The sequence below is a fragment of the Aythya fuligula genome, chromosome 2 (assembly GCF_009819795.1).
Source record: "Aythya fuligula isolate bAytFul2 chromosome 2, bAytFul2.pri, whole genome shotgun sequence".
NCBI classification, from domain to species: domain Eukaryota; kingdom Metazoa; phylum Chordata; class Aves; order Anseriformes; family Anatidae; genus Aythya; species Aythya fuligula.
The window spans coordinates 129,750,104-129,762,386 of NC_045560.1; the positions used below are offsets into that span (position 1 = coordinate 129,750,104).

The 12,283-nt window shown below is 39.8% G+C and overlaps 1 protein-coding gene across 1 annotated transcript in view; it reads right to left on the reverse strand.

Annotated features, from left to right (window-relative positions):
• Nucleotides 1-12,283, reverse strand: part of MRPS28 (mitochondrial ribosomal protein S28) — a 76,882-nt gene that overhangs the window by 49,639 nt on the left and 14,960 nt on the right. The window contains exon 2 of the mRNA XM_032181142.1: nucleotides 10,157-10,338. Coding sequence (XP_032037033.1) covers nucleotides 10,157-10,338 — 182 coding nt within the window. The remainder of the gene's footprint in view (nucleotides 1-10,156; nucleotides 10,339-12,283) is intronic.

Consider the following 12,283-nt stretch of genomic DNA (forward strand, 5'->3'; position numbering starts at 1 on the left):
CTGAGGTTCATATATCAGCTGCAGAGCATTCCTCTAGCTGTGCTAATCCCCTTCTCAGACTCTCTGTTCCGAAGGGATGAATAATTACCACTCTTTGGTTTAGAGATATACGATAGCATTAATTTTGCAGAGTGGGATCCATACTATACGAAGCCTTGCAATTCACATTTGGCCCTAACAGTAATTAATTCAATTTCTCAACCTAGCAACTCAACAGCTTCTGTATTTGGGCAAGTCTGCACCTCTCACCGGACTGCGCCACGAGCTAGTTGAGGCGCAGCTGGCTACCGAACTGAAACCAAAGGCTGCAGCCGGGCAGCACTGCAGATGAATTCATTATGCTAAGGAGAGGGTCGAGGCCTCAGTTACACCTGACCAGTTACACTGCTTCAGCAACCTGGGCTGGTTTGCCCTCGCCTGTGCTACGGGAATGCATCAGTGTGGGCAGAAATTAAGCCACGAACATCTGGACCTTGCTCTGCTGCGTGGTGGAGCACAGCCCAGCTCCCTGCACCCCCGAGGAGTACACGACAGCTACGTACCTGGCGCGCTGCTACCTCGCCAGCTGCCAGCCTGAGACCCTCAGTCCAACGGGATGGGGAGGGCCAGGGCTTGCACCAGGAATCGCAATCTTCTGCACCTGGGATGGCTGACATTCCTAGAGCCTTATCTGGCTGTTGAGGTAATTGACATTACTACAGGTATTTCAGTCAGGCAGCGCCTCCCCACGTGCCAACAGCAAGGCTTTATCGTAGTGTGGAAAAAATAGTTTCCAAACAGATTGCATATAAAGATTTAAGTCACCTACTCTCATGGGTTTCAGAACAAAATACTAGAAACAACCTTAATAATGAGTGTATAATTCTAGTTTCTACAGTTCTTGACATCCAGTATCTGAATTAGGGCAAAAGAGAGAGTTAACCTACCTCGTCTCCTACAGACAGCACTCAAGCCTTCCAATGCAGTAGTAAGTTTCCCAAGCTTTGTTTTCTATCGTGTGTGTGTGCACGTCCACATATGAGAAAATGTGTGGCTTAACGAGTATTTACAGGCCTTGACACTGCCAAAAGAGCCCCAGGCCACCTATAGACTGCTTTGTTCTCCCAAGATGTTTTATACAGCATATTCCATCTCCATTTATCATGATGCCCTGGGAAGGCAGGGCTGGCACAAAGTTTTCACCAGTAAATGCTGCTAGTTTTTTGAGGTTTGCTTTGTGTTGTGTTTTTTTTTTTTTGCTTGTTTGTTTGTTTCCTCCAAAGGCCATCAAATCTCATAACCCTCTGCTACTCCAAACTGATGACAGAAATGAAAAACAGAGACAAAAAAAGGGATTTGCAGGACAGCATGCACTGCTGTGGCAGTAATCCTGGGTCTATGCTGATGAATTGTACGTGTGATAACCAACACCTGTCCCATGCTATTACTACATTAACCAAACCCCGGAGTATCTATCTGTGATGAAAAATTTACAGTCCAAAAAATGTTTACACGCTTTGGGCTCCAGGAACTCTGGAAGCAGAGTCTTTGTGTATTACAGAACCACAAGAAGCCAACACCTCAATTTGTGGTTGAGAATAACCACTGAAGAACGATCTACAGTGGGTGGCAAAAACAGGCACAATTGTAAAGTAACCAAGCAAATAATAAGCTATGTCCATAGGGGATAAAAATGCTATAATTTCAGCAATGCACACTGCTATAAATAAGTTAGAGGTTATTTGCCGAAGTACACAGCCTGAGTTTGCAATCACATGGCTACTCTGTGAGCATGCTTTTGAAAAGAAAGCTGAAATTGTTCAGCAGCAGACACAGTGGCACCGCATGCATTGTTTGGGCTAGGAGCAACAGCGAATTGCACTATATGGAAGCTTTGTAGAAAAGGGAGTTCGTGCCACCTCCTTGAGTTTAGCTGTCTTAAACATAAACAATAAGGCTTCCTTTTCAAGTCGCAGAAGTGGTATGTGGGAACAGGACGACAAGATCAGTCCTGCTTACCATTTCTCCCTGGAATTCGGGCAAAGTTTGTGACCGAAGGCTGGCTGGAGTGCCAAAAGCCAAGTTTGCTGATGACTGGTGCCAACCACCTTGGTCCTAAGAGAATTTCAACATGACATTCTGGTACTTTTAATCACAGCTAGAGACTGGTTTTCACAGCGTGGAGTCTGGCTGTCTGATGATGTTTTCCATAAAAGATACAACTTGGAAAAGATTCAGGAAAGCGTGTGTGAACTTCATTTTGTACTTCAGCAAGTTTGACCTGGTCGCAATTATTCAATAAGTCAAAAATAAGATGTTCTAAGACCCTTCAAAGTACAGAGGAATTTGTCCCTGCAATAAATAAGTGCTTACTCAATGGGTAGCGCAGCTTTGAGGCTGAAGAAGGTGAGGGTGGAGTAGGCAAGTACAAAGACTTTTTGACTTTGGGGAGTTACTTGGTGTTACAAATTTACTAGCAACATGGCACCGATGGGCTTATGGACTTAAACCATTTGAAGTTATAGTTGCAAAAGAAATCACAGTTATCCAATCTTACCAAATCCTCCTTGGCTGTTTACTTACGCCACTATGGGTTTATTGGTTTTGTTGACGCTGTTTTCAATAGGCAAGAAATGTTTTTAAAAAATCTGATCTGATGACAAAATAATAGAGCAATTTGTGTGAATGGTAAGTTCTTGCTGATTACATGCAATGTTAATACGTATTTTAGTAAATCATGCAATTTCTGCTTTCATTATATATAAAAGAGCAAAAATGATTTATTAATTTTTACAGAAGCATCATTGGAAGGAATACATGTACTGCTACAATACAGCCACCCCTAAAACATGGTAACTGCTTAAAAGCACAAAATAAAACTGCAAATTCTAACAGTTCATTTGGAAAACTCACTGGTAAAGAGGTGAGCAATAATCTGTGAACCAAAAAAAAGCTTATTAACATACAATACTGAATATAATAATATAAAACTGCAATTAATGATAAATGAACCGAATTGTATATTTATAATATGCATTAGAAATCAGCATTGGAAAAAAGAATACAGAAAACAAGACTGCAAGGAGCTTAACGTACCAATACAAATAGCAGTATCAGACCACATGAACGAGGAAATGCCATCAAAAAATTAAGGAAGGACGGAAGATAATTCAGTTCATGTAAGAGAATGGCTGCACATTTACTTCATCTCATTATAATTTTCCTACAGTGTGCTTACTACTAGAAAAGGCTTGTGAGGAAAAGGCCGATCTGTTGGGAAAAAAAACTATAACTGAAGGAGGGAAGCAGCAAAGGAGGAAGGTACCAATGAACACCAATGAACACCGATCAGCAATAAATCGAATACATAAATAGAATGAGAAAATGCTGCTAGCATAGTTGCTGTTGTCATTTTCCTCACTTAACACTGGTGGGAGTTTAAAATTTTCCTCAGCAGTCCTAGAGCCTTTTCTATGCCAACGTTACACCATGGAAATAAAAAGTAATTTTGCACATTGATTCAGTAAGGCGTGCGTTTTTTCAGTACCTTCAATATATATTAAGATTGAAAAAAACAGTACTACGTTTCTATGGGTTTTCAGTCCCCTTCAAATGACTTGTTTTTTTCTGCATCTGCAGGAATTTGAAAATTGTACTTGCAAAAGCATCACTCTTATTGTAGCCTTCATACTGCTTGTTAGCAATTTCCTTCTTTCCCCTCGAGAATTACACACCACACATAGATGGCATTTAGCTGGCGACAGATAGTAAAAAGGAAATAGACCACTGTAAAAACAAACATGTAAAACTAAAATCAGCATTGCTGCAGCAAGACTTGCTTCCTTTATACATCACATTACTCTTTTTTTTTTTTTTTTTTTTTTTTAAGCAGTAGTACCATCAACATTACAAGTTTGACGTGAAAGCTGTACGATTTGCCAAGCTGCCAGAAGGTCATGAATTTCCTGCGTCTCTTTAAATGATGCTGACCTGACTCTGCCCTCCTTTTCCTCTGGAGCATGCCTCTGTGCATCACCTTCATAGCTAGCTATGCAAAGGTTTCACTGGAGATTCCCCAGCCTTACTTTTCTTCTTCTCCATTCATTTTTCCCAACGGCCAGGATGTTTCTAGCTTCTCTCTCCCCTATCCACATGTTCATAGAGCACCTTTGTGATCGTGCACTTATGATTTCCAACAAGTGCCCCCCTTTTCTCATGTTGAAGCCTATCTCATCCTCTCTCTTCACCCCTTACAAAGGCCTGGGGTACGAACCCTCTCCTTTCCTCTCTCCATACCATTCTTACCTTCCAGACAGAAAAAGAGGGAAGTCTAACATCACTGTTTTGAAGCAGAAGAGAAGACATCATCACCCATGCTCAGTGAGACAGGGAACCTTGAAACAAGGTGCATGGAAAAGGCTCAGGTGTTCAACACCTCTTTTGTGCCAAGGTTTTCACCTTAAGGCCTACTCTCGAGTACTGTAAGGGTTAAAATGAACACTTAGAGCAAAAGAAAGGTGCACTGAAAAAGGACAGACAGCATCGCCATGCTTTATTTACAGTGTTTAAAGCAGCACTCCAGACATCTGAAACAAATCTTTACTTTCATAAAAATCTCTTCATTTTTTGGCCTAAATGCACACTGTTTTTTTATAAGGGAACCGATGACTCAAGCAGCTAGCATCGATCAGAAGGAAAGCAAATGTTTTAATTTTTAAAAAGCCCCTAATGAAGGAAAAGCCACAAAGTATTAAATAGATTAATGAAATTATGTCAACGGGAGTATCTACAAACATTAACAGAACTCAGCTATGAAAATGCTAACTCCTGCCAGTTGTCTGGTCTTTATTTAATTTGAAAGAAAAGAGTTGGAAAGATGATGTCTTTACCACTGCCTCTCTGAACCTTCCCACAGTAATCTTGCACACAACAGTCAGGGAAACAAATGCTCAGCAGGCAAAGGGTGAATTTCCTATACAGTGGCACCTTTCCTTCTGTGAGTGCACACTGGGGGCAAGGCAGATTGCTCTGTACTGTGCTTTATGTCAGGTTCTGGCTGAAAGGGGCAGTAATTGCTCAAGAAGCATATTCACATGGAATGGCAGTGGAGTAGCTAACTCCAAACTCATGCCTAGCTTAATGCACAGTAACTTAAGCTGAACACACAAACTGGAACTAAACCAAACGTTGTCTTATTGAAATCCTCCCCCACGCAGATTCCTCTGTGCACCTTTTTGTGAAGAACTTTTTTTTTTTAATCATTTTTAAGAGCTGTTAAAGTTTTGTCTAAGTTAAGACAGCCTTAATAAATGAATTTGCTATAAAACACCCAGACTTACTCTCCTTACCCAGACTCAAAAGATACAGGATTTTTAATCGGATTCCACTCTGCCCTTATCTGTAAAATATTGTAAAAATAGAACAAAAAGAGAAGAATTTAAAATGTTTCCCAAATAAAATTCACTCTGGCAACCATTCAAACGGCATGAACATTTTGATACAGTTTACCAAAACAACATTAGGTAATGTTTTAGGATGCTCATTAAGCTGTCATGATCTAAATCGCAGCCGGCATCAAATGATTTCTTCCCTTCTCTACTATTTAAGTTTGGCAAATATGCACAGTATAAAAGGTGTCAAGTAAAATTGCCAGAGGACATACTGGAAATCCCTGCACCAGCTGCACACCCAAACCTAAAGGAAGTGTCTTTCTGATCCTATAGCCTGATAATACTGGAGTTGCTGGAGGGTTTTAAAGCAGGCTTTGAAAATAAAGCTTCATTACCCTGGCATGGAAAGGTGCAGCTTAATCCTCTCTGGAAGCTGGTCCTACAATCCTGCATTTCAGAAAATTGCTGAAAGCCTTTGTGCTTTGAATGGGAATTGGTCATTAACAGTACAGGTGCAGACCATGTATCAGGCAGTGTCAGCACAACCCCTTCCCACATTTTCTGGTTCTTAAGAATTCCATCTGATAATGGCAGCAGCAGGTTATAACAGCAACTTTTCACCATGGATTAAAGTGTTGCTCATTTGGAGATCGAAGAATGACACTTCATTTCCTCTGCATGTTAAAAGAAAGGGGAAAAAACATCATATTCTTCCTAGAGCTGAAAAGTTACTTTACCCTGGCTTTCCTAGAGACCCTTTCTGCCATTCGTACGATCTCTGCATGCTTCACAGAGTTCTGTATAATGTTGTCATAACTCAAAATTAATACAGCATTTAAACCAAAGCATAACAAGAAACGTGTATTTATTAATTAGTCTATGTTTTAAAAGTACAGCACATATTAAGTAAGACCCTGAGATCATAACGGTAATAAGTACTTTTGTCACATGAAGTAAATCCCAGACAGCAACCTGCTGTTGATATTTATAACCAAATACATCCCTGCCTGATGCCTGTGACGTTTCTCCAACAATACCTTTGGTTTCTAAGCTGATTTATGCTTACAATCTCAAAACAATCAATACTGATAAAATATGCTTTTTGCAAACCTATGAAACAGCTTTTGCAGAGACAGTGGGAAGAAAGAAAACAAGCAGCAAAAAAGTAATTCAAATGTTCATTCAGTTTAAATTCCATACCACTACTGTTTTAAGATTTCTTTTACTTACTAGCTTACCTTTTTTGTTTTTAAGGTTGAAAAATTACTTTAGAAGAGCTGACACAAAAATATATTCAGGTAGCTGCTTCAACTTTGCCAAGCTAAGGACATCTGTTTCTATAGTTACGCCTTCAGCAAAGACAGTGTTAAGGATGAAATCCTGATTGCCATGAGGCAGTAGAACTGCAGGGTCTTTCATTTGCATGTCCCAAAAAATCACAGCGGTCAGGATCAGGACTTAGCAGGTTAAGAGAACCAGGTTTTCGGAGAAGAACCTCAAGCAGGATTTTGTTTTTTTCAAGTAACTTCCAGCACTTTCAAAGATCAAAGAACATTACATAAGAAAAAGCAAACTAAATTATAGTATCAAAGCAAATAGTCGAGTTCTGGTGAGAACTCAAAAAGCGTAAGAACTAAGAAAGTACCAACAGCACATGTTCTCATGAAGATGCCTCCTTACAGAAATGGCAAGAGAAAGGGTTTTCCCCCGCAGCAATTCTAAACTAACATTTTGGGTAAGTTACTGAATGCCTGAAGAGACAATATAGAAAAAGCAAGGATCAGCGTTAGAATACAGATACTAGAATAGCCATGCTCACAAGGCAGACTGCATAAAACTTGTATGAAGTATTTCCATATTTGAAGATTAAATCTGATTCTTTGGTCCTGAATTGATGGCCTTCTAGAAATCATCTGTTTTCTGTAGATTAATGTGCACTTCTTTCTCCTTGGCACAAACAATAAATATTTTGTGAACAAAACAGTAAACAGTCCTACTGATAACATGCCAGTAAGACACAGAGATAATGTCACTTCTGTCAGCAAGGGAATTCACAGAAATAACAGTATCAAAGTCTTATGGCAGTCACCAAAGTAAGTACAGACCTAAACACACATTGCAAATTCTACTGAATTCTTTTCAAGTTTTGGAAGAAGGTACTGCAGCACTGTTTTGCCCCTTTTTCTGGTGATCTAAAACAGCTATACCCTTCCAAAGGGAGTAACATCTCATTTCAAGGTGCTTTAACAAGCAATGCACAAGACATTAAGCCTTCACACTTACTGAGAAGCCAGTATATGAAAAGATTATATTTGTTTTTGTAAGGCAAACTTTACTCAGGGAATCAATGAGCTTCTGTCTTTACTAAGTACACAGATCAAAGCAATTGTACAAGCAACGACATTTGCTTGCATATTCTTCCCACTACATTTTAATAAGTCATGAGATCCAAACTCAGCAGCACCTCAGTACTATCGATGATATATGCAGCTAAGATAGAAGTTTGCTGGGTTTATTTTTGATTCCACAAGTAATCTGCAAGTTTCACATTATAAATCCCCTTAGAAATGGACTGGAACAAATATGTTACATGACTCAGCACCTTATGACAAGCTAACAACAAACAACAGAACAAAAGATTGCCCACAACTGTGTTCCTTGAAAAATCCAGATAAATTTTAGGAATTTCAATTACAGAGACATAATGAATTGGAAAAAGGGTGAGATTTATTTCAATTATTTATTTCCTAATAAAAATATTTTTATTTAGAGGATTAGGTCTGTATGGCATTTAAACATTTAAGAGACCATCAACAAGTTCAGGTTCCAAGACTGAACTGATGAGAAACAGGATTTGAATCAATCTCCTACATCTCAATGAATGCTGGGGGGTCCATGGGTCCATCAGTACCAACACTGCCACAACGTTCTCGGTGTTGTGGATATTGCCTGTGCCATCAGGTGAAGTACCTACCAACTTTAGCTCCAAATCTTATCTCATTAAAAATGCCCAGACTCTTTATGTCCCTCTCTCTACTGCCACTCAAAGGCAGGGGACAGGCATGACCAAGCCTTATGGGGATCGACTTGTTTTTATCATTACGACACACAGCCAAAAAGTTTTATTGGCCTAGATGCTCTCAGGGCCAGGTTTATGCTCCCAGCGTTCAACAGAGAACTCTGAAGCACCCACTCCTACACATTTCCTTGGGCTTCACTTCCTACACCAGCACCACAGCCTGTGCTGACAGAGCAGAAACACAGCATTAGGAGCAAAAAGAGAGGAGTTAAAAGAAAACCATGGACAGACCAAAACACCTGTCTACTTGTGAGGTTTTTCAGCAAGACACATTTCATTGAAATACCTTTCTTTCCCACACTTCATCTCATTACCCCGCTATTACAGAACACCAGGACAAAGCGAGACACACAGGAGGAAGCAGGGAATGGTGGGCTTAGCACTCACCAGGTAAATAAATTGTGCTAGGGACTTAAAGACAATACGAGAAGTTGCCTGTTCCCCAAACCTGGGACAAGATAATGGGAGCTGCACCCTAAGCAAGGAGCAGCAGGAACACATGCAGCTGTGCTATCCCACAGGCAGAGACAGCTGAGAGTTACAGGTGAGAATCAGAGAGAAGACCAAGACAGAGCCATGGTGGGTATCTGCCATGGACTGTCTGATCAGCCAAATAACGTGCAAACTCCCCAGTATGTCACCTCACGTTCGTATATTTAGAATAGATAGTTCCTGCACAAGAAGGCTTACTGTCTGTACAGGACTAAAGTTCCACATTCACAAAGCTTCCAAGTATTTCAAGAAATAATGCTTGTTTTACCAACTCAGGTAATAACAATTTCCCTTTTCCTAGTGACAAAAGCCCCACCGGTCAGAAGGTGAAACCTACTGCACAAGTGGAAATGAGACAAGAGACAGGGCTTCCCTTTACGGAAATTAAAAAAAAAAAAAAAAAGCAAGCTCCTTCTCACCTGCAGCTGCCGCAAAGCAACTGAGAACTGAAGAAAGCAAGACTCGATCAGTCTGCTTTCCATTCACACATCCTATGCTCTCTCACAAAGAACAGAGGTTTCTCCCATGGAATAAATACTAAGCTCATTTTACAGAGGTAGATGGATAAGGTTTACTACCTTTACTATGAAAAGCTGATGCTTCTCTTACAGTAATAACCTCTTAAACTCAGATCTCCTTATCTGTAATTGAAGCAATATTATAACTAAGTTTCTTTAACTGAAATTCTAACAATCTAGTTACTTGCACAGAACAAACTGAAGAACCTGTTAGCTTTGTTGAATCAAACACACAAAAGTGAAATCATAGACACACATAACGTCATCCTATCACAAAACTATGCAGTCCATTATCAATTTGCTGCCAACATGCACTTCAGCAGAAGAAAAATGCTGTTAACTTGTATATTCAAATGAACACAGAACAGAAAATGCCAGCAAGTTACTTCAGAACTGTAACTGGCGTTCTGTGAACAACCTACATCTCAAAGAAAAGTAACTTCCTTTGGTCTTCATGAATAATGTAGATATCAATAAAGCAAGTTTACAAAGGAATTTGCATACAAAAGAATGATTTCTGAGCTAGACAGATCTGTCTGTGATAAAATGCTGTGCAGAATGAACATATTAACTTCCCTAGTTTAAACCACACAATTCACACAAACTATGAAAGTTCAGCCCTGAAAAAAATCAAATTGCTTAGGCTCTTCAGTTCATCATTCCCCTATTTATTTGCTTACCATACCTTTATTACTTACTTTCCATCTACTTCTGGTCTTTTGCACACACAGTGAAACTTGCCACCAAAATCTATGTAAAGGTCGTCTTCTACAATGTGGAATATTTGACCAATGGCAATTTTATCTTTGGCAGGCCCCATCTGAATCAAAGGTGAACGCCTCAGCATGGATGCAAAGGATTCCGACTTGTCTGAAGGAACCTAAAGATAAATAAAGGTACTCATTTCACAAAATATACAATTCGGAGAAGGAAATATATTAAACCTGTAACATACAGAAAGGATTATTGCAAGTAAAGAGTTTATGTATTTCACACATTTTTAGTAGTACTTCTATGGAGTCATTTGTTCTATTCTCCAAGCCAAAACATTTTACACACTGAAAGCAAAGGTTTCATTAACTCAGACAAACATACCCAGTTACATCAAAGTGAGACTCATTCTCATGTGCTTCCTCTGATACACTAAATTTGACCACTTTTTAAGACTGTCACCTTTTAAAGGGGACACACGTTTTGGAAGCAATACGTACCTGAAATCCAAAAGTGAAACCAAGTGTTTTATTGGATGGCTGGATAAACAAATTCACAAAAAAAGAGAGCACAAACACACAAAATGAGAGCCTATTAATTTTTCCCTCACCTTTAGTGGTAATTAACTGGAGAGAACAATTACTTCATGCGAGATTTCAGACTATTTTCACGCCGACATAAGAACTAAACAGAACAACACAATGAAGTAATTAATGATTTAGAGATACATTGGCTTCAAAGTAAAAAGCTCTTCTGAAAATTCACTCCACTTTACCATAAAGCCTGGAAGAAGAGAGAAGTAATATTGCTAAGGATTCTCACGGTGAATTGCTATTCTATTACAATAATCCAGTGACTAAGGATGTTCAGCACAGTATGTGATTGTGGTAAGGATACACGGGCACTCTGGATTTTATATCCAGATTTTATCTGGATATATCTGGATTTTATATATTTTGTGACCTTGCAAGTTTGTGACCTTGCAAGGCTCTGCTAGGCACACAGGAACTTGGGGCTGAATTCACAGCATGAAGTTTAACTAAACTATACTGCCCTCAACTGTAAGAAAGCAACCAGAATCTAAACTTTGTAAATAATACATGATAGATTCCTTTTATAGTTACCATGTCCTCAGAACAGAGGCTAGCATTGACTGTTCCTCCCTGGTTTTCCATGACACTGATGAACAGAACTGTGGGAAGCAATCACATCGTGGATTTTGCACCAGGACTGTGGAAATAGCACCAAGATATTTTTTTTCTTCCTGATTTAAATAACATAATTTCAAATGGTTTAAATCAAAGTATCAAAACCATGCTTTCCTAGACCGCAGAAGAAAGATGTCTCATTTCTGCCAACCAACTATTTACCAAACATGACAGAACCGGGGGGAAACATGTCCCCATTGACTACTGCAAGCAGATGCTGGAAGGCCGTCTGCATTTCGTACCAGCAGGGAATAATGCCATCATTTTCCCTTCGCACACTTGGAAACTTTTACTCTCAGGGAAGTCAAAACAAGGAACAGTTTTGAATTCCAGATTCGCTGGAATGCACAAACAGCATGGGTTGTTCTGACATGACATAACCTCAGGAATTAAAAGCTAGAGATCTGACACCTGGTCAATTTGATGCCTCAGAACTGGGGAAGTTTAAACGTAGCATCCCAAGGACAAGGACCGAATAAAATGCCTTCTAACACACACATATGCACGTGCACGCATGCTTCACAAAAGTAAAGCTGCTGGTGATGGAGAACCACAAACAGAGCAGTGGGATTTCATACAGGAGAACTAATATCAGATAAAGCTTCAAGCACGGGAATTCATAATGCACTCTAAATTCAAATACACAAAAATTAATTGCACAGAATGCATTTCTAAGTGCTGCAAGACCAAATGCAAAACACTGGAAGCAGTAAGAGGAATATTTAAATGGGATCATGGAATCATTACGGTTGGAAAAGCCCTCCAAGATCATCTGGTCCAACCACCACCCTACCACCAATGTCACCCACTAAACCATGTCCCCAAGCACCACGTCCAACCTTTCCTTGAACACCCCCAGGGACGGTGACTCCACCGCCTCCCTGGGCAACCTGTCCCAGTGATGAC